This window comes from Oncorhynchus tshawytscha, linkage group LG27 (assembly GCF_018296145.1).
Source record: "Oncorhynchus tshawytscha isolate Ot180627B linkage group LG27, Otsh_v2.0, whole genome shotgun sequence".
In the NCBI taxonomy this organism is placed as follows: domain Eukaryota; kingdom Metazoa; phylum Chordata; class Actinopteri; order Salmoniformes; family Salmonidae; genus Oncorhynchus; species Oncorhynchus tshawytscha.
Genome location: NC_056455.1, coordinates 399,922 through 422,495, shown reverse-complemented (window position 1 = coordinate 422,495; position 22,574 = coordinate 399,922). Strand labels below are relative to the sequence as shown.

The following is a 22,574-nucleotide window of genomic DNA, read 5'->3' as shown; positions in this document are numbered from 1 at the left end:
AATACAAACTTTTCATCTTTACAGTTTGAACAATTTCAGTGACTTCATACAAAGTAATGTTTTCTTCAAAGAAAAGAGTGACATTCTTTCACATGATTTATTAAAATTTTTAGAACATAACAATTCTTTAAGGTAAATGAAAATTAGCAGTTGGTTTCAATAGTCTGTAGTAATTTACAGAATTACAGTAATGAGAAAAAAAAGGTAGAAACTAAAAGTACATACTGTAATTCGAACAAATAATTGAGGGGCTAATCCTGCCTCTCTCTAGCATCAGGCCACAGGTTTTCTTCAACATCACATCTAATGTTTTCTCTTGCCATGCACCTGGGGAAGAACCTTCTGGAGTGCCTTATCCATCCCTGGCAGTCCTCTGGACTCGTGTCCTCACATCTGTGTACGCATGGCTTCCAAAAGAGATTTGGTCATGTGGGTGGTGACCAAACACTTTCCACCTCCAGGCAGAGAAAAACTCCTCTATTGGGTTGAGGAAGGGTGAATATGCAGGCAGGTACAAAACCATAAATCTGTGATGTGCTGCAAACCAATCTGTGACAGCTGCAGAGTGGTGAAAAGCAACGTTATCGCAAACTATGACAAAAACTTGGGGGTTTCTTACTGGCTCCCCCTGTTCTGCTGGCACTAGATGAGCATAGAGCTGTTCTAGGAAAGCTATGAGCCTTTCTGTGTTGTATGGGCCAATGAGTGGTGTGTTGAGAAGCAAACCATCATTGGCCATTGCAGCACACATGGTGATATTTCCCCCCCTTTAGCCTGGAACCTCCACAGTGGACCTTTGACCTATAACATTCCTTCCTCTTCCTCAAGACACCTGCTTAGCCTTTCAGCTGAAATTTCAATCAGCAGTGTTTGAAAGGCACAAGGCTGAAATCTATTCCGTTTTGAATGTGTGGTTCACAGTTTTGACAGCAGTGTGTTAGCATTTGAACAAAGTGCTGTAAATCCACAGTGTTGTGCAGGTTGTGGTTAAAGTCATGGGATAAGTGTGTAGAGTTTTGAAAACTGTGTCCAAGCAATGAAAAACGAACTAGAGTTTGGTCCACATGAACTGCTGCTGTGCAGACTGTAGTTAGAGTTTTGCACATGTGACTCCAGTTGTGTCCACTGTCGTTTAGCAATCGAAAAAAACTGTAAAATGAAACATGTATGGAAACAGGTGAATTAACACTCCTCAGTTAGTAGGCTCAAGCAAGCTAACACCCACATGGTAGCAAAAACTAACTAGCAGAAATTGTTAACAAGTTAGAAATGATTTAAACACACTTTGCTGTAGGCTACTATTTACTAGTTATCAAAAAATAATGTATGTCATATAAAACATATTCACCCCACCCAGTATTGTAATCAAAACTTACCAGAAAGCATGTAGTCCTTGGCTCAGACAGTGTAGTAGTGTGGGCTTAATAGCATCTCATTAGTCCATCTGGCCGTGCTTCTGCTCCAGTTTCAACTGTTCTGCCTGCGGCTATGGAACCCTGAACTGTTCACCGGACGTGCTACCTGTCCCAGACCAGCTGTTTTCAACTCTCTAGAGACAGCAGGAGCGGTAGAGATACTCTCAATGATCGGCTATGAAAAGCCAACTGACATTTACTCCTGAGGTGCTGACTTGTTGCACCCTTGACAACTACTGTGATTATTATTATTATTTGACCATGCTGGTCATTTATGAACATTTGAACATCTTGTCCATGTTCTGTTATAATCTCCACATGGCACAGCCAGAAGAGGACAGGCCACCCCTCATAGCCTGGTTCCTCTCTAGGTTTCTTCCTAGGTTTTGGCCTTTCTAGAGAGTTTTTCCTAGCTACCGTGCTTCTACACCTGCATTGCTTGCTGTTTGGGGTTTTGGGCTGGGTTTCTGTACAAGACTTTAATATATCAGCTGATGTAAGAAGGGCTATATAAATACATTTGATTTGATTTGATTAGTGTGCAAGATCTTGAGAATCAGCTGTACATGTGATTGACAGACAGTTCGCAAGTTTGATAGGCTACTAATGACCAGCAGCAGCATCAGAGCTTGGAGAAGCCTAAGTTCCTTGACTAGGCGGTCGCGTGGAATTTGACAGCCTTCATGACTCCTGACCGCTGGTGTTGCGGTAATATGGTCACCGCAACAGGGACAATATATTCAGAGAGAGCCATGGTTCCGTGAAACAGAGTATGTTACAGTCCCTGATGTCTCTCTGGAATGAGATCCTCACCCTGAGCTCATCTACTTTATTGTCCATGGACTAAACATCAGCAAGTAATATACTCAGAAGCGGTGGATGGTATGCACACTGCCTGAGTCTGACTAGGGCCCCACTCCTTCTACCTCTTCTCCAGCATCGGCGTTTTGGTACAGCCGCAGGGATGAATAGAGCTTCCTCAGGAAGTTCTAAAGGATCCAGGTCAGGTCAGTTCTGGTCTGATATAATGTCCCAAAGTTATTTCTGTATGTAGGTAATAATAGAAACATTCTGAGCAAATAATGTAAGAAATAACACAATAAAACCAAAATACTGCAAAGTTGGTTAGGAGCTAGAGACAGGGCGAGCATATCTGTCTGCACCATCTTGTTAGCGCCTAAAGACAACATCTATTCCATGTTGGTTCCATGTGGAAACAACGTTGCTTAAACCAGTGTGTGCCTAGTGGGTTGCTGATTTTTAGCTTTGAAATGCACAGGTGTAACATAGACGCAGGAAGCATGTGAAGTTAGGGAGTTTATTAACAACAAACATGGAATGATAAAAAACAAGAGAAGTGTCTGCAATGTTAGTAATGAAGTCCAGGTGTGACTGATGATAGGGCACAGGTGTGCGTAATGATGTTTGCCAGGTGTCCGTAGAGATGGGTGGCCAGGAACTGATTGTTAGTAGACCGGTAATGTCGAGCGCCGGAGTAGGATAGCAGGAGTAGACATAACAACAGAATTGAAAGCTATATTGATATTGCAGTGTCACGTGTGCTCCCTCTCCGGTCTCTAGGTCACCAGGCAGCTGACTATTGCACATACCTGTCACCATCTTTACATGCAGCAGCGCCTAATGACAATCATCTGGACTCCATCATCTCCTTGATTACCTGCCCTATTTATGTCACTACCTTTGGTTCCTTCCCAGGCGTTATTGTTTCATGTCTGTGTGCTGTATTTATTAAATATTCACTCCCTGCACTTGCTTCCTGACTCTCAGTGCACATCGTTATATGCAGTTATAGGTGCCTGAGTTCTGCAGTGTATTCTAGTGCTGTTGCTGCTTATAATGCATCTACAATTCGATACTGTGGCTGCTTGCAAATGTAGGATCGTAATTTCATCACTTTTTTTGTATCTGAGAATTTTCCTGCACGGGAAGTAATACAAACTTGTAGTGTATTTGAGTTTTAAAAAGGCTTCATCAGCAGTGAGCGGTAAATCGCTCCCAGACGATGTATATGATGGATCCCTCTTTATGACCTGTTGATGTAGCTGCCTGCCTGGGCATTTACAGGATGTCATTACAACAGGGCCTGGTAGGGGAGGCTTGCTTATGGAGTATTGTAGTGAAGGATATTAGGTTATGCCTGTCAGTTTATCTACAGTGTGTGTGGTAGACACGGGGTGGGGGTGTGGAGTAGCTGTGTGTGTGTGTGTGTGTGTGTGTGTGTGTGTGTGTGTGTGTGTGTGTGTGTGTGTGTGTGTGTGTGTGTGTGTGTGTGAGTGTGAGTGTGTGTGTGTGTGTGTGTGTGTGTGTGAGTGTGTGTGTGTGTGTGTGTGTGTGTGGGATTACAGATCTCATTCTGTATTGCATTGCAGGTGCAGGATCTGTCAGTCAATCCCTTAGCTGTCTCTTGCTGTCATCGTGAAAGCTATTCAATAACACAATAACATGCAGTTCTTCTGCGTTCTCCTCACAGAGTAAAAACGCATTTCATGTTGTCTTGCCACACACTAACCCTCTAATGGCTGTTTCAAACTCGGATTTACATTTAGGTCTATTTATAGCTTAAACACAGGACTTTTTAAATGTTGGGAAGTTTAATAAAGAAGGGATATTTACCACCCAGCAAGGTCAAAGATATCAGGCCTCACACTTATAGTTATTAGCATTCAACACATGTTATTTGATATATCTTAGAAAGTAGACACACAGAGAAGAGGACTGCCTATAGTGTCTTGGAAGTCAAAGTCAAATGGTAATGCAGAGAGAGAACCTGTCAGTCAGTCTTTTAGTACCGACCGACTCTCCAGTCATCTCCAATCCCTGTCAGAGTGTAACAGACCACCCCTGGGCCTCTCCAAAGCCATATCCAACCTCTTCCTTTCACCAACTCTCCCCCTCTCCATAGCCAGATATAGCCTTTAACCATCCTCCTTTCAGCTGTGGGATCTGAGGCATCAGGGGGGGATTGAGGAGTGTTGAAGGGTCTTTACTGTTCTTGGAGATACAGAGTTGTCTCACAAACACACACACATACACACGCATACAGTACAGGCACGTATAGGCACGCACGCATGATGCACGCACACACACACACACACACACACACACACACACACACACACACACACACACACACACACAGGCATACCTGGACCACCGTGTAGGTGTGGTTAAGAATCGTCTGGCTACAAGAGTCTCTAAGTGGAATGTTTACTGCCTAGCTGAGTATCTGTTCACACACTCCTCCCTCATAGACAAGGCAGTCTGGAGCATGCTCAAGGTCTCCTCCTCCTCCTCCCCTCTTCTCCTCTCAAATTCTCTCATCCTCACCCAACCAGTACACACACACACACTGTCTAACTGAGTACTAAATCACTATAAAACACAGCAGCCCATTGAGGCAGGGAGCGATACAGTGGTCATATACACTAGATAGCCTCTCCTATTTTAACTCTGTTTTTAAATGTGGCTGGGGAAAATATATACTTAGAAATGAGGCGCCGCATTTCCAACACAACAACATGATAATGCTGATTATGCATATTTATTACATTATATTTTTAATAATTTCTCTCATAAAAACTATAAGGTGCTTTTGTAGATACATACGTCACCATCATCCTTTAGGGAGATGTGTGTTGCTTTTCTCCTTTGATCAGCTCTATGATCAGGCCTAGTACTCCAGTAGAGTTAAAACAACAGGCCACCACCACCATCAGGCCTGGTGCTCCAGTGGATTGACTAGTGTTCCATTATTAAAGTGAGCAGTGATTCCAAGCCTATGTATACAGGGCAGCAGCCTCTATGGAGCAGGGTTGCATAACCAGGTGGAAGCCGGCTAGTGATGGCTATTTAACAGTCTGATGGCCTTAAGATAAAAGCTGTTTTTCAGTCTCTCGGTCCCCGCTTTGATGCACCTGTACTGACCTCACCTTCTGGATGATAGCGAGGTGAACAGGCCATGGCTCGGTGGTTATTTTCCTTTATTATCTTTTTTGCCTTCCTGTGACATCGGGTGCTGTAGGTGTCCTGGAGGGCAGGTAGTTTGCCCCCGGTGATGGGTTGCAGGCAGTGCAGTTGCTGTACCAGGCGGTGATAGTGCCTGACAGGAAGCTCTCAATTGTGCGTCTCTAAAAGTTTGTGAGGGCTTTAGAGACCAAGCCAAATTTCTTCAGACTCCTGAGGTTGAAGAGGCCCTATTGCGTGGTGTCTCAGTGATGTGTACGCCGAGGAACTTGAAGCATTCCACATTCTCCACTGCGGTCCCGTCGAAGTGGATAAGGGCGTTCTCCCTCTGCTGTTTACTGAGTACACGATCAGCTCCTTTATTTTGTTGACATTGAGTGAGAGGTTATTTACTGGCACCACTCTCCCAAGGCCCTCACCTCCTCCTTGTAGGCTGTCTCGTAATTGTTGGTAATCAGGCCTACTACTGTTGTTTCATCTGCAAAATTGATAATTGAGTAGGAGGCATGCATGGCCACGCAGTCATGGGTGAACAGGGAGTACAGGACGGGGCTGAGCACGCACCCTTGTGGGGCCCCTGTGTTGAGGATCTGTAAATACTTTTCAGGACAGGAAGCTATAGAAATGTTTTGTGTAGAACAGATATGAGTCTCTGACATGAAATAGGGACTTTTAGCAGCTCTATGCCATTTTCTATCTACAACATACTGAACATGAACCCTTCCTAAACAGCCCCAGAGGGACACCATGTGTGTGAAACAGGGTTTTTCTGCAGCCAGCTCTTCATCCTACAGTATGTGTCTGTTTGACAGATTATAGATGACAGAGACTGGAGGCAGCCTTTAAATGCACCTGTAAGGGCAGAGTAATGCCCTTGTCCTTTTCCTCTGTAGGTCCTTTACACAACATTTTTGCCACATATAATCTATGCTCTACATGAGCCCACAGTAAGTATGCACTTATCATGTCAATATGACTTTGGGAGAAAAGGACTTCTCTGCCACATATGTTCTTTGTTTTTCTGTCAGTGAGAGGTCAGGTATGATATGTAATGTACAGGTATGCCTATGGTTTTCCTGTTGCGCATTGCTACTATTCTCACACGCCAGTGTTTGCAGAGACACTGCAGGCCTATTGGATGCCTTGGGCTTCCAAGCCGCCATGCTGCCAAGAAGTTGTCTAAACCTGGAGTGTAAAACTATGTGTTTACTACTTGCTACAGGGTCATGACAATACCCTCCTCCCCCTGATAGGAATCACAGATGCCTCCTTAGCTTCTCTCTCTCTCTCTCTCTCTCTCTCTCTCGCTCCTTCACTCTCTCTCACTCGCTCCTTCTCTATCTCTCGCTCTCTCTCCCATATCTCTCTCCCTCCCTCTCTACCCCCTCCTCTCTTGCTCTCTCTCTCTTTCACACCTCTCTCTCTCGCTCTCTCTCTCTCTCTAGGCCGGTGTGTAATACCATGCTCCAGATAGATAGCTTTATTGGCATTTGAATTAGATGTGTATCAAAGTAATTACCCAGCCTTCCTGCCTCTGGGCAAGACACTCATTGACAAATACGTGTCAATGCTGGATCATCTCTGGCCATGTAGACAATAAGAGGGGAACACACACACACACCATGCATATAGGCACACACACACAAACATCCCACACACACCGTGCATGCACACACACACATCACACACACGTACGTACGTGAGGCACACGCACATGACAGCCACAGAATGTCAGGGGGACACAGCAAGACAGGGTCTTAGACAGTCAGGGGGACACAGCAAGACATGGTCTTAGACAGTCAGGGGGACACAGCAAGACAAGGTCTTAGACAGTCAGGGGGACACAGCAAGACAAGGTCTTAGACAGTCAGGGGGACACAGCAAGACAGGGTTTTAGACAGTCAGGGGGACACAGCAAGACAGGGTCTTAGACAGTCAGGGGGACACAGCAAGACAGGGTCTTAGACAGTCAGGGGGACACAGCAAGACAGGGTCTTAGACAGTCAGGGGGACACAGCAAGACAAGGTCTTAGACAGTCAGGGGGATACAGCAAGACAAGGTCTTAGACAGTCAGGGGGGACACTGCAAGACAGGGTCTTAGACGGTCAGGGGGGACACAGCAAGACAAGGTCTTAGACAGTCAGGGGGGACACAGCAAGACAAGGTCTTAGACAGCCGCTGGGCCATAGGTTAACACAGTGAAAACATGGTGTGTATTCTGTTGCACAGAAATGAAATCCAAGATTTTGTTATGTCTAGTTTTCACAAGGAAAGGAATGTGTTAGGAATGTGTGTGGTATGATTATGGATTTTCAGGAGCATGAATGACCTTGAATCATAGGACTGAATGTTTGCCAGAAGAAAGGTGTTAAAAGCTAGTAGGCCTACTGTACTAGTGCAGTAACTAGAGAGAAGACTTGTTTTCATACACATTTTTTCACTTGAGAAGAAATACTGAACCTAATATCTTAGATGCGAAATTGCTTGGCCCAAGAAAGTCTCTTCTTCTTATTGATGTTGTGAGGGTTCAGTGACCAGCCGGAGGAAGACGACACGACAGCACCCTCCTCGGGGGATAGGTACTCAGTGTAAAGCCAATTAGTACACACCTGGGCCCACTAATTGGCTTGGTGTCTCCCTCTATACAGTCGTGGCCAAAAGTTTTGAGAATGACACAAATATTTATTTTCACAGATTCTGCTGGCTCAGTTTGTATGATGGCAATTTGCATATACTCTAGATACTTCATGTTATACTTCATGTTACGAAGAGTGATCAGATTAATTGCAATTAATTGCAAAGTCCCTCTTTGCCATGCAAATGAACTGAAAAAAAAAAACATTTCCACTGCATTTCAGCCCTGCCACAAAAGGACCAGCTGACATCATGTCAGTGATTGTCTCATTAACACAGGTGTGAGTGTTGATGAGGACAAGGCTGGAGATCACTCTGTCATGCTGATTGAGTTCGAATAATAGACTGGAAGCTTCAAAAGGAGGGTGGTGCTTGGAATCATTGTGCTTCCTCTGTCAATCATGGTTACCTGCAATGAAACACGTGCCGTCATCATTGCTTTGCACAAAAAGGGCTTCACAGGCAAGGATATTGCTGCCAGTAAGATTACACCTAAATCAACCATTTATCGGATCATCAAGAACTTCAAGGAGAGCGGTTCAATTGTTGTGAAGAAGGCTTCAAGGTGCCCAAGAAAGTCCAGCAAGCGCCAGGACCGTCTCCTAAAGTTGATTCAGCTGCGGGTTCGGGCGGGGCACCAACAGTACAGAGTTTGCTCAGGAATGGCAGCAGGCAGATGTGAGTGCATCTGCACACACAGTGAGGCGAAGACTTTTGGAGGATGGCCTGGTGTCAAGAAGGGCAGCAAAGAAGCCACTTATCTCCAGGAAAAACATCAGTGACAGTCTGATATTCTGCAAAAAGTACAGGGATTGGACTGCTGATGTCACGTTCGTCTTTTTTTATTTTTTTCACCTTTATTTAACCAGGTAGGCTAGTTGAGAACAAGTTCTCATTTGCAACTGCGACCTGGCCAAGATAAAGCATAGCAGTGTGAACAGACAACACAGAGTTACACATGGAGTAAACAATTAACAAGTCAATAACACAGTAGAAAAAAAGGGGAGTCTATATACATTGTGTGCAAAACGCATGAGGAGGTAGGCGAATAATTACAATTTTGCAGATTAACACTGGAGTGATAAATGATCAGATGGTCATGTACAGGTAGAGATATTGGTGTGCAAAAGAGCAGAAAAGTAAATAAATAAAAACAGTATGGGGATGAGGTAGGTAAAAATGGGTGGGCTATTTACCGATAGACTATGTACAGCTGCAGCGATCGGTTAGCTGCTCAGATAGCAGATGTTTGAAGTTGGTGAGGGAGATAAAAGTTTCCAACTTCAGCAATTTTTGCAATTCGTTCCAGTCACAGGCAGCAGAGAACTGGAACGAAAGGCGGCCAAATGAGGTGTTGGCTTTAGGGCTGATCAGTGAGATACACCTGCTGGAGCGCGTGCTACGGATGGGTGTTGCCATCGTGACCAGTGAACTGAGATAAGGCGGAGCTTTACCTAGCATGGACTTGTAGATGACCTGGAGCCAGTGGGTCTGGCGACGAATATGTAGCGAGGGCCAGCCGACTAGAGCATACAAGTCGCAGTGGTGGGTGGTATAAGGTGCTTTCGTGACAAAACGGATGGCACTGTGATAAACTGCATCCAGTTTGCTGAGTAGAGTGTTGGAAGCAATTTTGTAGATGACATCGCCGAAGTCGAGGATCGGTAGGATAGTCAGTTTTACTAGGGTAAGTTTGGCGGCGTGAGTGAAGGAGGCTTTGTTGCGGAATAGAAAGCCGACTCTTGATTTGATTTTCGATTGGAGATGTTGGATATGAGTCTGGAAGGAGAGTTTACAGTCTAGCCAGACACCTAGGTACTTATAGATGTCCACATATTCAAGGTCGGAACCATCCAGGGTGGTGATGCTGGTCAGGCGTGCGGGTGCAGGCAGCGAACGGTTGAAAAGCATGCATTTGGTTTTACTAGCGTTTAAGAGCAGTTGGAGGCCACGGAAGGAGTGTTGTATGGCATTGAAGCTCGTTTGGAGGTTAGATAGCACAGTGTCCAAGGACGGGCCAGAAGTATATAGAATGGTGTTGTCTGCGTAGAGGTGGATCAGGGAATCGCCTGCAGCAAGAGCAACATCCTTGATATATACAGAGAAAAGAGTCGGCCCGAGGATTTAACCCTGTGGCACCCCCATAGAGACTGACAGAGGACCGGACAGCATGCCCTCCGATTTGACACACTGAACTCTGTCTGCAAAGTAATTGGTGAACCAGGCAAGGCAGTCATCCGAAAAACCGAGGCTACTGAGTCTGCCGATAAGAATATGGTGATTGACAGAGTCGAAAGCCTTGGCAAGGTCGATGAAGACGGCTGCACAGTACTGTCTTTTATCGATGGCGGTTATGATATCGTTTAGTACCTTGAGTGTGGCTGAGGTGCACCCGTGACCGGCTCGGAAACCAGATTGCACAGCGGAGAAGGTACGGTGGGATTCGAGATGGTCAGTGACCTGTTTGTTGACTTGGCTTTCGAAGACCTTAGATAGGCAGGGCAGGATGGATATAGGTCCGTAACAGTTTGGGTCCAGGGTGTCTCCCCCTTTGAAGAGGGGGATGACTGCGGCAGCTTTCCAATCCTTGGGGATCTCAGACGATATGAAAGAGAGGTTGAACAGGCTGGTAATAGGGGTTGCGACAATGGCGGCGGATAGTTTCAGAAATAGAGGGTCCAGATTGTCAAGCCCAGCTGATTTGTACGGGTCCAGGTTTTGCAGCTCTTTCAGAACATCTGCTATCTGGATTTGGGTAAAGGAGAACCTGGAGAGGCTTGGGCGAGTAGCTGCAGGGGGCGGAGCTGTTGGCCGAGGTTGGAGTAGCCAGGCGGAAGGCATGGCCAGCTGTTGAGAAATGCTTGTTGAAGTTTTCGATAATCATGGATTTATCGGTGGTGACCGTGTTACCTAGCCTCAGTGCAGTGGGCAGCTGGGAGGAGGTGCTCTTGTTCTCCATGGACTTCACAGTGTCCCAGAACTTTTTGGAGTTGGAGCTACAGGATGCAAACTTCTGCCTGAAGAAGCTGGCCTTAGCTTTCCTGACTGACTGCGTGTATTGGTTCCTGACTTCCCTGAACAGTTGCATATCGCGGGGACTATTCGATGCTATTGCAGTCCGCCACAGGATATTTTTGTGCTGGTCGAGAGCAGTCAGGTCTGGAGTGAACCAAGGGCTATATCTGTTCTTAGGTTCTGCATTTTTTGAACGGAGAATGCTTATCTAAAATGGTGAGGAAGTTACTTTTAAAGAATGACCAGGCATCCTCAACTGACGGGATGAGGTCAATGTCCTTCCAGGATACCCGGGCCAGGTCGATTAGAAAGGCCTGCTCACAGAAGTGTTTTAGGGAGCGTTTGACAGTGATGAGGGGTGGTCGTTTGACTGCGGCTCCGTAGCGGATACAGGCAATGAGGCAGTGATCGTTGAGATCCTGGTTGAAGACAGCGGAGGTGTATTTGGAGGGCCAGTTGGTCAGGATGACGTCTATGAGCGTGGCCTTGTTTACAGATTTAGGGTTGTACCTGGTGGGTTCCTTGATGATTTGTGTGAGATTGAGGGCATCTAGCTTGGATTGTAGGACTGCCGGGGTGCTAAGCATATCCCAGTTTAGGTCACCTAACAGAACAAACTCTGAAGCTAGATGGGGGGCGATCAATTCACAAATGGTGTCCAGGGCACAGCTGGGAGCTGAGGGGGGTCGGTAGCAGGCGGCAACAGTGAGAGACTTATTTCTGGAGAGAGTAATTTTCTAAATTAGTAGTTCGAACTGTTTGGGTATGGACCTGGAAAGTATGACATTACTTTGCAGGCTATCTCTGCAGTAAACTGCAACTCCTCCCCCTTTGGCAGTTCTATCTTGACGGAAAATGTTATAGTTGGGTATGGAAATCTCCAAATTTTTGGTGGCCTTCCTGAGCCAGGATTCAGACACGGCAAGGACATCAGGGTTAGCAGAGTGTGCTAAAGCAGTGAGTAAAACAAACTTAGGGAGGAGGCTTCTGATGTTGACGTGCATGAAACCAAGGCTTTTTCGATCACAGAAGTCAACAAATGAGGGTGCCTGGAGACATGCAGGGCCTGGGTTTACCTCCAAATCACCCGCGGAACAGAGGAGGAGTAGAATGAGGGTGCGGCTAAAGGCTATCAAAACTGGTCGCCTAGAGCGTTGGGGACAGAGAATAAAAGGAGCAGATTTCTGGGCATGGTAGAATATATTCAGGGCATAATGCGCAGACAGGGGTATGGTGGGGTGCGGGTACAGCGGAGGTAAGCCCAGGCACTGGGTGATGTTTAGAGAGGTTGTATCACTGGACATGCTGGTTGTAATGTGTGAGGTCACCGCATGTGTGGGAGGTGGGACAAAGGAGGTATCAGGGGTATGAAGAGTGGAACTAGGGGCTCCATTGTAAACTAAAACAATTATAACTAACCTGAACAACCGTATACAAGGCATATTGACATTTGAGAGAGACATACAGCGAGGCATACAGTAATCACAGGTGTTGAATTGGGAGAGCTAGCTAAAACAGTAGCTAAAACAGTAGGTGAGACAACAACAGCTAATCAGCTAGCACAACAACAGCAGGTAAAATGGCGTTGACTAGGCAGAGAGGGTCGGATTAACTACACACAGAGCCTGAGTGCGGCTGGGGCCGACAGATAAAACATAAACAAGCAGAATGGAGTACTGTGATTAATGGACAGTCCAGCATGCATCAGCTATGTAGCCAAGTGATCAGTGTCCAGGGGGCAGCGGTGGATGGGTAGGGAAGCTGGACTGGCGAGTATTATCCAGGTTAAAAAACTGGCTGGCTGTGCAGAAGGTAAAAGGTACACGCCGCTAGCAGTGGCTAACAATGACTAAATAGCTTGTAGCTAGTTAGCTGGTTAGCTTCTGGAGGTTCTTGAGTGTGTTCTAAAAATTAAAAATAATAGCGATTCCGTATCACATTGGGTGAGGCAGGTTACCGGAAGGTATAAACAAATTAAAAATCGAAAAGAGATTGAAAGTAAATATGGGTCCAGTGAGTGTTTGGGACGCGGCGATTCAGACGGTTAGCAGGCATGTGCTAACAAGCTAACAGTTAGTAGGCCGGGGCTAAACAAGGTAGCAGTTAGCGGACCGGAGCTAAACAAGCTAGCAGTTAGCAGGCCGAATTAGCAAGCAAGGAGATAGCAAGGGCTAGAAAGTTAGCCTTTGGGGGGCGTCGCGATGGGGTGAGTCTGTTTATGCCTCTTCATGCGGTGACATCGATAGACCGGTCGTGGGTCCGGATATTGTAGCCCAGGAGTATGCTTCGGTGGTAGCACAGGAGCTCTGGCCGGGCTAGCTTCAAGCTAAGTGGGTGGAAACGCTAGCCAGGAGTAATCATCCGGGGTTGCGGTTAGCTAGTTAGCTAGTTGTGAAGATCCAGCTGAAAATGTTCCGTTTGCGGTGGGAATCCAGTGGGAATCCGGGGATAAAAAAAATATAGGTCCGTTATGCTCTGGTTAGAGTCGCGTTGTTCGAACTGGCGAGAGCTTTCCGAGCTAAAGGTTAGCTGATGACCGGTTAGCTGAAGACCGCTAGCAATGGTTTGCTGACTGATACCCGGTAGTTAGCTGGCTAGCTTCAGTTGAGGAGATCCGGATCCGAAGTAAATCTAAATACTTTAGAAAAAATAGCTACATTGGGTGAGGCGGGTTGCAGGAGAATATTTAGAAGTTGAGGTTTAGCAAAATGTTTTAAAAGATATGCGAAGAAAAATATGTTTAAAAAAACGATATATACGATATATACAAGGGACACAACACGACAAGACGTCCGACTGCTACGCCATCTTGGATGACCAAAGCGCAGCGTGGAATAAAGAATCAACGAAACGTGACGTTCTGGAGTGCTCACAGGCATCTACACAAAAACAAAATCACACAAAACACAGTGGGGAAATGGCTGCCTAAATATGATCCCCAATCAGAGACAACGATAAACAGCTGCCTCTGATTGGGAACTATACCAGGCCAACATAAAAATAAAACACCTAGATAGGAACACCCCCCCCCCTCCCCTAGTCACACCCGACCTAAGGAATCAAAAGGCTCTCTATGGTCAGGGCGTGACAGCTGAGGACTGGGGTAAAGTCATTTTCTCTGATGAATCCGCTTTCTGAATGTTTGGGGCATCCGGAAAAAATCTTGTCCGGAGAAGACAAGGTGAGCGCTACCATCAGTCCTGTGTCATGCCAACAGTAAAGCATCCTGAGACCATTCATGTGTGGGGTTGCTTCTCAGCCAAGGGAGTGGGCTCACTCACAATTTTGTCTAACACAGCCATGAATAACACATCCTCTGAGAGCAACTTCTCCTAACCATCCAGGAACAGTTTGGTGACACACAATGCCTTTTCCAGCATGATGGAGCACCTTGCCATAAGGCAAAAGTGATAACAAAGTGGCTCGGTGAACAAAATATTGATATTTTGGGTTTTTGGCCAGGAAACTCCCCAGACCTTAATACCATTGAAAACTTGTGGTCAATCCTCAAGAGGTGGGTGGACAAACAAAACCCCACAAATTCTGACGAACTCCAAGGATTGATTATGCAAGAATGGGCTGCCATCAGTCAGGATGTGGCCCAGAAGTTAATTGACAGCATGCCAGGGCGGATTGCAGAGGTCTTGAAAAAGAAGGGTCAACACTGCAAATATTGACTCTTTGCATCAACTTCATGTAATTGTCAATAAAAGCCTTTGACGCTGATGAAATGCTTGTAATTATACTTCAGTATTCCATAGTAACATCTGACAAAAATATCTAAAGACACTGAAGCAGCAAACTTTGTGGAAATTAATATTTATGTCATTCAAAACTTTTGGCCACGACTGTATAGGTGTGCCAGGAGAAGAGCTGGGGATGAATTGGGATCAGACACAGGGATCTGTGAGGACGTCAGACTTTCCTACCTCAGAGGAAGCGTCTTCATCTGATGCACCTTGGCTCTATGTTAAACAAGGCAGGCTAAAGTTAGATGTAAATATGATGTGTAGATGTAAATATGATGTGTAGATGTAAATATGATGTGTAGACGATAGCCGTTTGTTGTTTTGTGTTCCCTTTTTGGCCACAGCCTTTTGGTCAGCTGCTTAGTTTATGTTTATTCTTTTTACGCTGTTGTTTCAGCATTGGACCCTCCCTTGTACTGGGCTTATTTTATTGGGCAAAATAAACCCTGTTTAGTGACAATGCAAAAGAAAAGGAACCACAACCACTGCCTCCGGTAATTTCATGCCTCCCTCCAGTGTTAGAGTATTTCGGATGAGCTGATCCGTCACAGTGTATTTTAGTAGTGGTTTCTTTACAGCTATTCGACCATGAAGGCCTGATTCACGCCGTCTCCTCTGAACAGTTAATGTTGAGATGTGTCTGTTGAACTTTTGAAGCATTTATTTGGGCTGCAATCTGAGGGGCAGTTAACTCTAATGAATGTATCCTCTGCAGCAGAAGTAACTCTGGGTCTTCCTTTCCTATGGCGGTCCTCATGAGAGCCAGTTCATCATAGCGCTTGATGATTTTTGCAGCTGCACTTAAAGAAACTTTAAAAGTTCTTGAATTTTTCCGGATTGACTGACCTTCATATCTTAAAGTAATGATGGACGGTCGTTTTTCTTTGCTTATTTGAGCTGTTCTTGCCATAATATGGACTTGGTCTTTTACCAAATAGGGCTATCTTCTGTATACCACCCCTACCTTGTCACAACTGATTGGCTCAAACGCATTAAGAAGGAAAGAAATTCCACAAATTAACTTTTAACAAGGCACATCTGTTAATTGAAATGCATTCCAGGTCACTACCTCATGAAGCTGGTTGAGAGAATGCCAAGAGTATGCAAAGCTGTCATGAAGGCAAAGGATGGCTACGTTGAAGAATCTCAAATTTAAAATATATTTTGATTTGTTTGACACTTTTTTGGTTCCTACATGATTCCATATCTGTTATTTCATAGTTTTGATGTCTTCACTATTATTGTACAATGTGGAAAATAGTAAAAAATAAAGAAAACCCTGGAATGAGTAGGTGTGTCCAAACTTTTGACTGATACTGAATATCATAAGATATCTTGTTGTAATTACAATTGTTCTGAAGACCAATGTATCCTTAACTACAACAACGTTCTCAGTAATGGTTACAGAAACATTCACTTCCTATGACTGATATGTGCTTGGCTGAATGCACCGACTCTAAGTTGCTAAACAAGAATGCACGCTAAATGACCAAAATGTAAACATGAACTTGCAAAGAACAATGGTTAATATGTCACTAGGTAATTACAGTAATATGCTGTAATTGTAATTAGTACTGTGATTAGTAACTCACTTGGTACTGTAATTTCTGCCAATAAGTTACTGTACATTTTACAGGAAATGTCTTACAGTGTAACCAAACACCATACGTAGGCCTAAGCAGAGTCACTTTTTCACTGTTGTTATTCTCATCAGGCAAAGACAGTCTGTTTCAAATTAGCGGTCCCTGTAGTCTTCTTCTTAGAAGATAGAATCTGCAGGCTGACTAGTCTTTGAGGATGAACAAGAGAGAGAGAGAGAGAAAGAGGGGGAGAGAGAAAGAAAAAGAGAACAAGAGACAGCGAGAGAGAGCTGAGTATGGAAGGAAGGAGGGATTAGGAAGCGTTAGTAGAGAGTTAGGAATGCGTTGTGGAGTGTTCCATGATTCCGGGTGAGTTATGTAATGATGGGTGCATATGTCAGCTTCACAGCTGTGGAGCAACAATCACACACAGCTGAAGGCTACAGAGAGAGGGAGAGAGAGAGAAAGAGGGAGATAGTGAGAGAGAGAGAGGGAGAGGACATGAGGGGGGAGAATGTGAGGAAGAAAGGGGGAATAGAGAGACAGAGAAGTGCTTGAGGGAGGAAGAAAGAGAGGGGGAAGGGTGAGAAAGAGTGATAGAAGAAGAGAGAGAGTGTAGCGCATTGCCTTGCCAAGATAAGAATCTGTTTCCAATCCTCCTCCTGTCTCTCCTGTCCTCTCCTCTGCTCACTACCCCTCCTCAGCTGATGAGATAAGGCCTGCAGAGTAGGTATGGATGTGGAGGAGGTTGCAGACCCATTTCTCCTGAAACGACTTCTCTCTGATTGTGTTTTTTATTCTTCTGAAGCTTGTGTAAACAACAGCTTGAGAGGAAACGTGAAGCATGTCATTGAATGGATGGAACAGTCCCATCTCAGCTATGTTCCTTCTATTAATCAGCAATACACCCTGACTACACGTAGATGTTGGATGTTTTGTGGTATTTATGTTGTTGTGATTAACAGAGTTTGTGAACTGCAGTTCAACTTGCTATCATTTCTTTACTGAAAAACATACCTTCTGTGTCAGCTCGTTGATAATCTAAATGTACCAAAGTGTATGTCTGTTTTTCTTCAGCTTCAATTCCTTTGACTCCTTTGTGCCTCGCCTCTAAACTCATCATCTCTGTTGGGCTCTCTGAGAGGGTTAAGCCTTAAAAAGCTTTTTTTAAACAGTCAAAGCTTTCGGTCAGACAGTGTGTGGAAAGCATTTTCAGGGAGGATCATAGGACTCCAGAAATAGGTACGGTAGAGGGCTACAGTAACCTCGAATCTCAAACACAAAGCCACAATACAATCCGCAAAGTTTCAATTGTGGCTTCACCTCTGTTAGTGCTTCAGAGAGGGCCTTGGTTGTGTGGTAGGCGGTGTCTCTTTGTTAGGTATAGAAGTTGGCATCTTAAAATCCTAGATCTGTGCCCAGAGCAACGTCTATCTACCCAGATAAAACTTTGATCTACCTTGACACTGATCTAAGGTAAATGCAGCGTTCTTTCTCCTAAGGCTATGCTTTGGGAAGGGGAAGCTGATCCTAGATCTGTGCCTACCCAGAGCTTATTTTTTTTGTATGGGGTTAAGAGAACAGGGTTCTCTGTAAACCCCTGACCTCTATAAACCCCTGACCTTTTCTTGTATGGGGTTAAGAGAACAGGGTTCTCTGTAAACCCCTGACCTGTACCCTTTCCCCTGCAGGCAGACTCGGGAGCAGGAGACGCCCCCTGACTTCTTCTACTTTTCGGACTTTGAGAGACATAATGCTGAGATCGCTGCCTTTCATCTGGACAGGTAAATCACACACACACACACCTGTACCTGACATGAAGAATCCACAGTGTGTATGTAGACAACCACCACCTCCGTAGTTAGTCAGACACCCACCACCTCCGGAGTTAGTCAGACACCCACCACCACCGAAGTTAGCCAGACACCCACCACCTCCGGAGTTAGTCAGACACCCACCACCTCCGGAGTTAGTCAGACACCCACCACCTCGGGAGTTAGTCAGACACCCACCACCTCGGGAGTTAGTCAGACACCACCACCTCTGGAGTTAGTCAGACACCCACCACCTCCGGAGTTAGTCAGACACCCACCACCTCCAGAGTTAGTCAGACACCCACCACCTCCAGAGTTAGTCAGACACCCACCACCTCCAGAGTTAGTCAGACACCCACCACCTCCGGAGTTAGTCAGATACCCTCCACCTCGGGAGTTAGTCAGACACCCACCACCTCCAGAGTTAGTCAGACACCCACCACAGACACCCACCACCTCCAGAGTTAGTCAGACACCCACCACCTCCAGAGTTAGTCAGACACCCACCACCTCCAGAGTTAGTCAGACACCCACCACCTCCAGAGTTAGTCAGACACCCACCACCTCCAGAGTTAGTCAGACACCCACCACCTCCAGAGTTAGTCAGACACCCACCACCTCAGGGAGTTAGTCAGACACCCACCACCTCCAGAGTTAGTCAGACACCCACCACCTCCAGAGTTAGTCAGACACCCACCACCTCCAGAGTTAGTCAGACACCCACCACCTCCAGAGTTAGTCAGACACCCACCACCTCCAGAGTTAGTCAGACACCCACCACCTCCAGAGTTAGTCAGACACCCACCACCTCCAGAGTTAGTCAGACACCCACCACCTCCAGAGTTAGTCAGACACCCACCACCTCCAGAGTTAGTCAGACACCCACCACCTCCAGAGTTAGTCAGACACCCACCACCTCCAGAGTTAGTCAGACACCCACCACCTCCAGAGTTAGTCAGACACCCACCACCTCCAGAGTTAGTCAGACACCCACCACCTCCAGAGTTAGCCAGACACTCATTTTGTCATCATTTACTGTACATATGGAATCAATATGTGTTGAGAAAGAAAGAAAATAAATAAATATTATATCAATTAAAAATGGCATACAGACCAATAAATCTGGTCACAAGGCAGATACAGTGGACGGATAAGACACTCATTTTAATAGCATGTGTAGACTCATATCAAAAATGTGGACACAATCAGAAGATCAGGACAAAGGATGCATGTTAGCAGCAGGTAAAAACGGTGCTCATGTCTGTATATCTGAGGAACAGTTAGCAGGCAGAGCTCTGTGTTACTCTATTAAAGCTCTACTCATCAGGAGGCCCATGAGTCATACTGACTGACTGGCTGAGCACTGCCTTCCTGCTCTTATAGGTGCATCTCAAATGGAACCCTTTTTCCTACATAGTGCACCATAGGGCTCTGGTCAAAAGTAGTGCACTATGTAGGAAATAGGGTTCCATTTGGGACTTGACCTATAACAGCAGGAAGGCCATAGTGCACTACTTTTGGCCGAAGCCCTATGTAGGGAATAAGATTCCATTTGGGCTCCGGCCAAAAGTAGTGCATTATGTAGGGAATAGGATTGCATTTCGGACATAGATTTAATTTAACAATGACTAGCTAACCCAACCACCCGGCTCTGTCTACCTGTCTCTTTCTGGCCTGTCTGCCTGTCTGTCTGTCTGCTCTGTCTATCTGCTCTATCTGTCTGCTCTGTCTACCGTGTCTGCTCTGTCTGTCTGCTCTGTCTTTCTGTCTGTCTGTCTGTCTGTCTGTCTGTCTGTCTGTCTGTCTGTCTGCCTGTCTGTCTCTCTGTCTGCCTGTGTGTCTGTCTGTCTGTCTTTCTGTCTGTCTGTCTGTCTGTCTGTCTGTCTGTCTGTCTGTCTGTCTGTCTGTCTGTCTGTCTGTCTGTCTGTCTGTCTGTCTGTCTGTCTGTCTGTCTGTCTGTCTGTCTGTCTGTCTGCCTACCTGCTCTGGAACTCCACTGGCTTTACAAGTCTTTATATCCTGCCTGTTAAGAACGCATTAATGATCCTAGAAGGAAAACTTCCTGGGTCTCCTGGATGTAAAGGAGACAAACAAATTATTATAATAATACTGCCATGGTTATGCCCTTTATTATAATAGTAGTGCCATGGTTACACATTGTATTATAATAATACTGCCATGAATGTTAATCTCCAGAATATAATAATACTGCAGTGGTTTTGCTCCATATTATAAAAATACTGCCATGGTTATGTTATGCTCCGTATTATAATTATCATAACTCAAGGCGAGACCCAGATGCAGACACAGGAGGAAGATAGTTGGAGTCTGAGATGTTTAATAATCCAAAAGGAGTAGGCAAACAGAGTCCAGAAACAGGCAAGGGTCAAAACCGGGAGAACTAGAAAAAGGAGAAATAGCAAAAGCAAAGAACAGGAAAAAACGCTGGTTGACTTGGACATACAAGACGAACTGGCATAGAGAGCCAGGAAACACAGGGATAAATACACTGGGGAAAACAAGCAACACCTGGAGGGGGTGGAGACTATAACAAGGAAAGGTGAAACAGATCAGGGTGTGACGATAATAATGCTGCCATGATTACGCTCTGTATTATAATGATACTGCCATGATGGTTACACTGTGTATTATAATGATACTGCCATGATGGTTACACTCCGTATTATAATGATACTGCCATGATGGTTACACTCTGTATTATAATAATACTGCCATGATGGTTACACTCCATATTATAATAATACTGTCATGATGGTTACACTCTGTATTATAATGATACTGCCATGATGGTTACACTCCGTATTATAATGATACTGCCATGATGGTTACACTCTGTATTATAATAATACTGCCATGATGGTTACAGTCCGTATTATAATGATACTGCCATGATGGTTACACTCTGTATTATAATGATACTGCCATGATGGTTACAGTCCGTATTATAATGATACTGCCATGATGGTTACAGTCCGTATTATAATAATACTGCCATGATGGTTACACTCTGTATTATAATGATACTGCCATGATGGTTACAGTCCGTATTATAATGATACTGCCATGATGGTTACACTCCGTATTATAATGATACTGCCATGGTTATGCTCAGTATTATAATAATAATGCCATGGTTTGGTCTCCATAGCTACATACTGTAGTGACATGGAGGTCTAATAGTTTTCTTTCAGGTCAATGATACTATATCGTTTGGAGTCACCTGTCGCAGCACTTTTCACACAGCAAGGCTTTTCTCTGTCTGGCTCAGTTGTAGTCAACTGTGGTGTGAAGATTGTCATGATAATGTACTTGTTATCTCTTAGGTAGAGGATGGAGGAAAATAAGAGGGAGGATGTAGGGTGGAGGTAGGTAGAAGAGGGAGGGGGAGGGTGGAGGTAAGGGAGGGAGGGTAGAGGTAGAGGAGGGAGGGTGGAGGTCATGATAGAAGTAGAGGAGGGATGGGGAGGGTGGGGGTGGAGTAGGGAGGGTGGAGGTAAGGGAGGGAGGGTAGAGGTAGAGGAGGGAGGGTGGAGGTAGAAGTAGAGGAGGGATGGGGGAGGGTGGGGGTGGAGTAGGGAGGGTGGAGGTAAGGGAGGGAGGGTAGAGGTAGAGGAGGAAGGGTAGATGGAGGGGAGAGTGGAGGTAGGGGATGGAGGGGAGGGTGGAGGTAGAGGAGGGGGTGGAGAAGGGAGGGTGGAGGTAAGGGAGGGAGGGTAGAGGTAGAGGAGGAAGGGTAGATGGAGGGGAGAGTGGAGGTAGGGGATGGAGGGGAGGGTGGAGGTAGAAGGGGGAGGGTGGAGAAGGTAGGGTGGAGGTAAGGGAGGGAGGGTAGAGGAGGGAGGGTGGAGGTAGAAGTAGAGGAGGGAGGGGGAGGGGGGGGGTAGAGTAGGGTGGAGGTAGAGGAGGGTGGAGGTAGATGGAGGGGAGAGTGGAGGTAGGGGATGGAGGGGAGGGTGGAGGTAGAGGTAGCGGGGGAGGGTGGAGTTATAGAAGAATGGAGGTACAGGAGGGTGGAGGTATAGGAGGGAGGGTGGAGGTAGAAGAGGAAGGGTAGATGAGGATGGAGGGAGAGGAGAGAGGGTGGAGGTAGAAGAGGAAGGGTGGAGGTAGAGGACGATAGAGGATGGAGGGAGAGGAGGGTGGAGGTAGAGGAGGGAGTGTGGAGGTAGAAGAGGAAAGTTGGAGGTAAAGGACAATAGAGGATGGAGGGTGGAGGTAAAGGAGAGTGGAGATAGAGGGAGGGTGTAGATAGAAGAGGAAGGGTAGAGGTAGAGGAGGATGGAGGGACAGGAGGGTGGAAGGTAGAGGAGGGAGGGTGGAGGTAGGAGAGAGAACAGTAACAGAGAGAACAGTCTATGACT

At 45.8% G+C, this 22,574-nt stretch overlaps 1 protein-coding gene across 1 annotated transcript in view; it reads left to right on the top strand.

Moving 5' to 3' along the window:
* Positions 1-22,574, top strand: part of LOC112259012 (extracellular serine/threonine protein kinase FAM20C) — a 100,697-nt gene that overhangs the window by 65,056 nt on the left and 13,067 nt on the right. Inside the window, exon 4 of the mRNA XM_024433760.2 lies at positions 18,070-18,162. Within this exon, the coding sequence (XP_024289528.1) occupies positions 18,070-18,162 (93 nt within the window). The remainder of the gene's footprint in view (positions 1-18,069; positions 18,163-22,574) is intronic.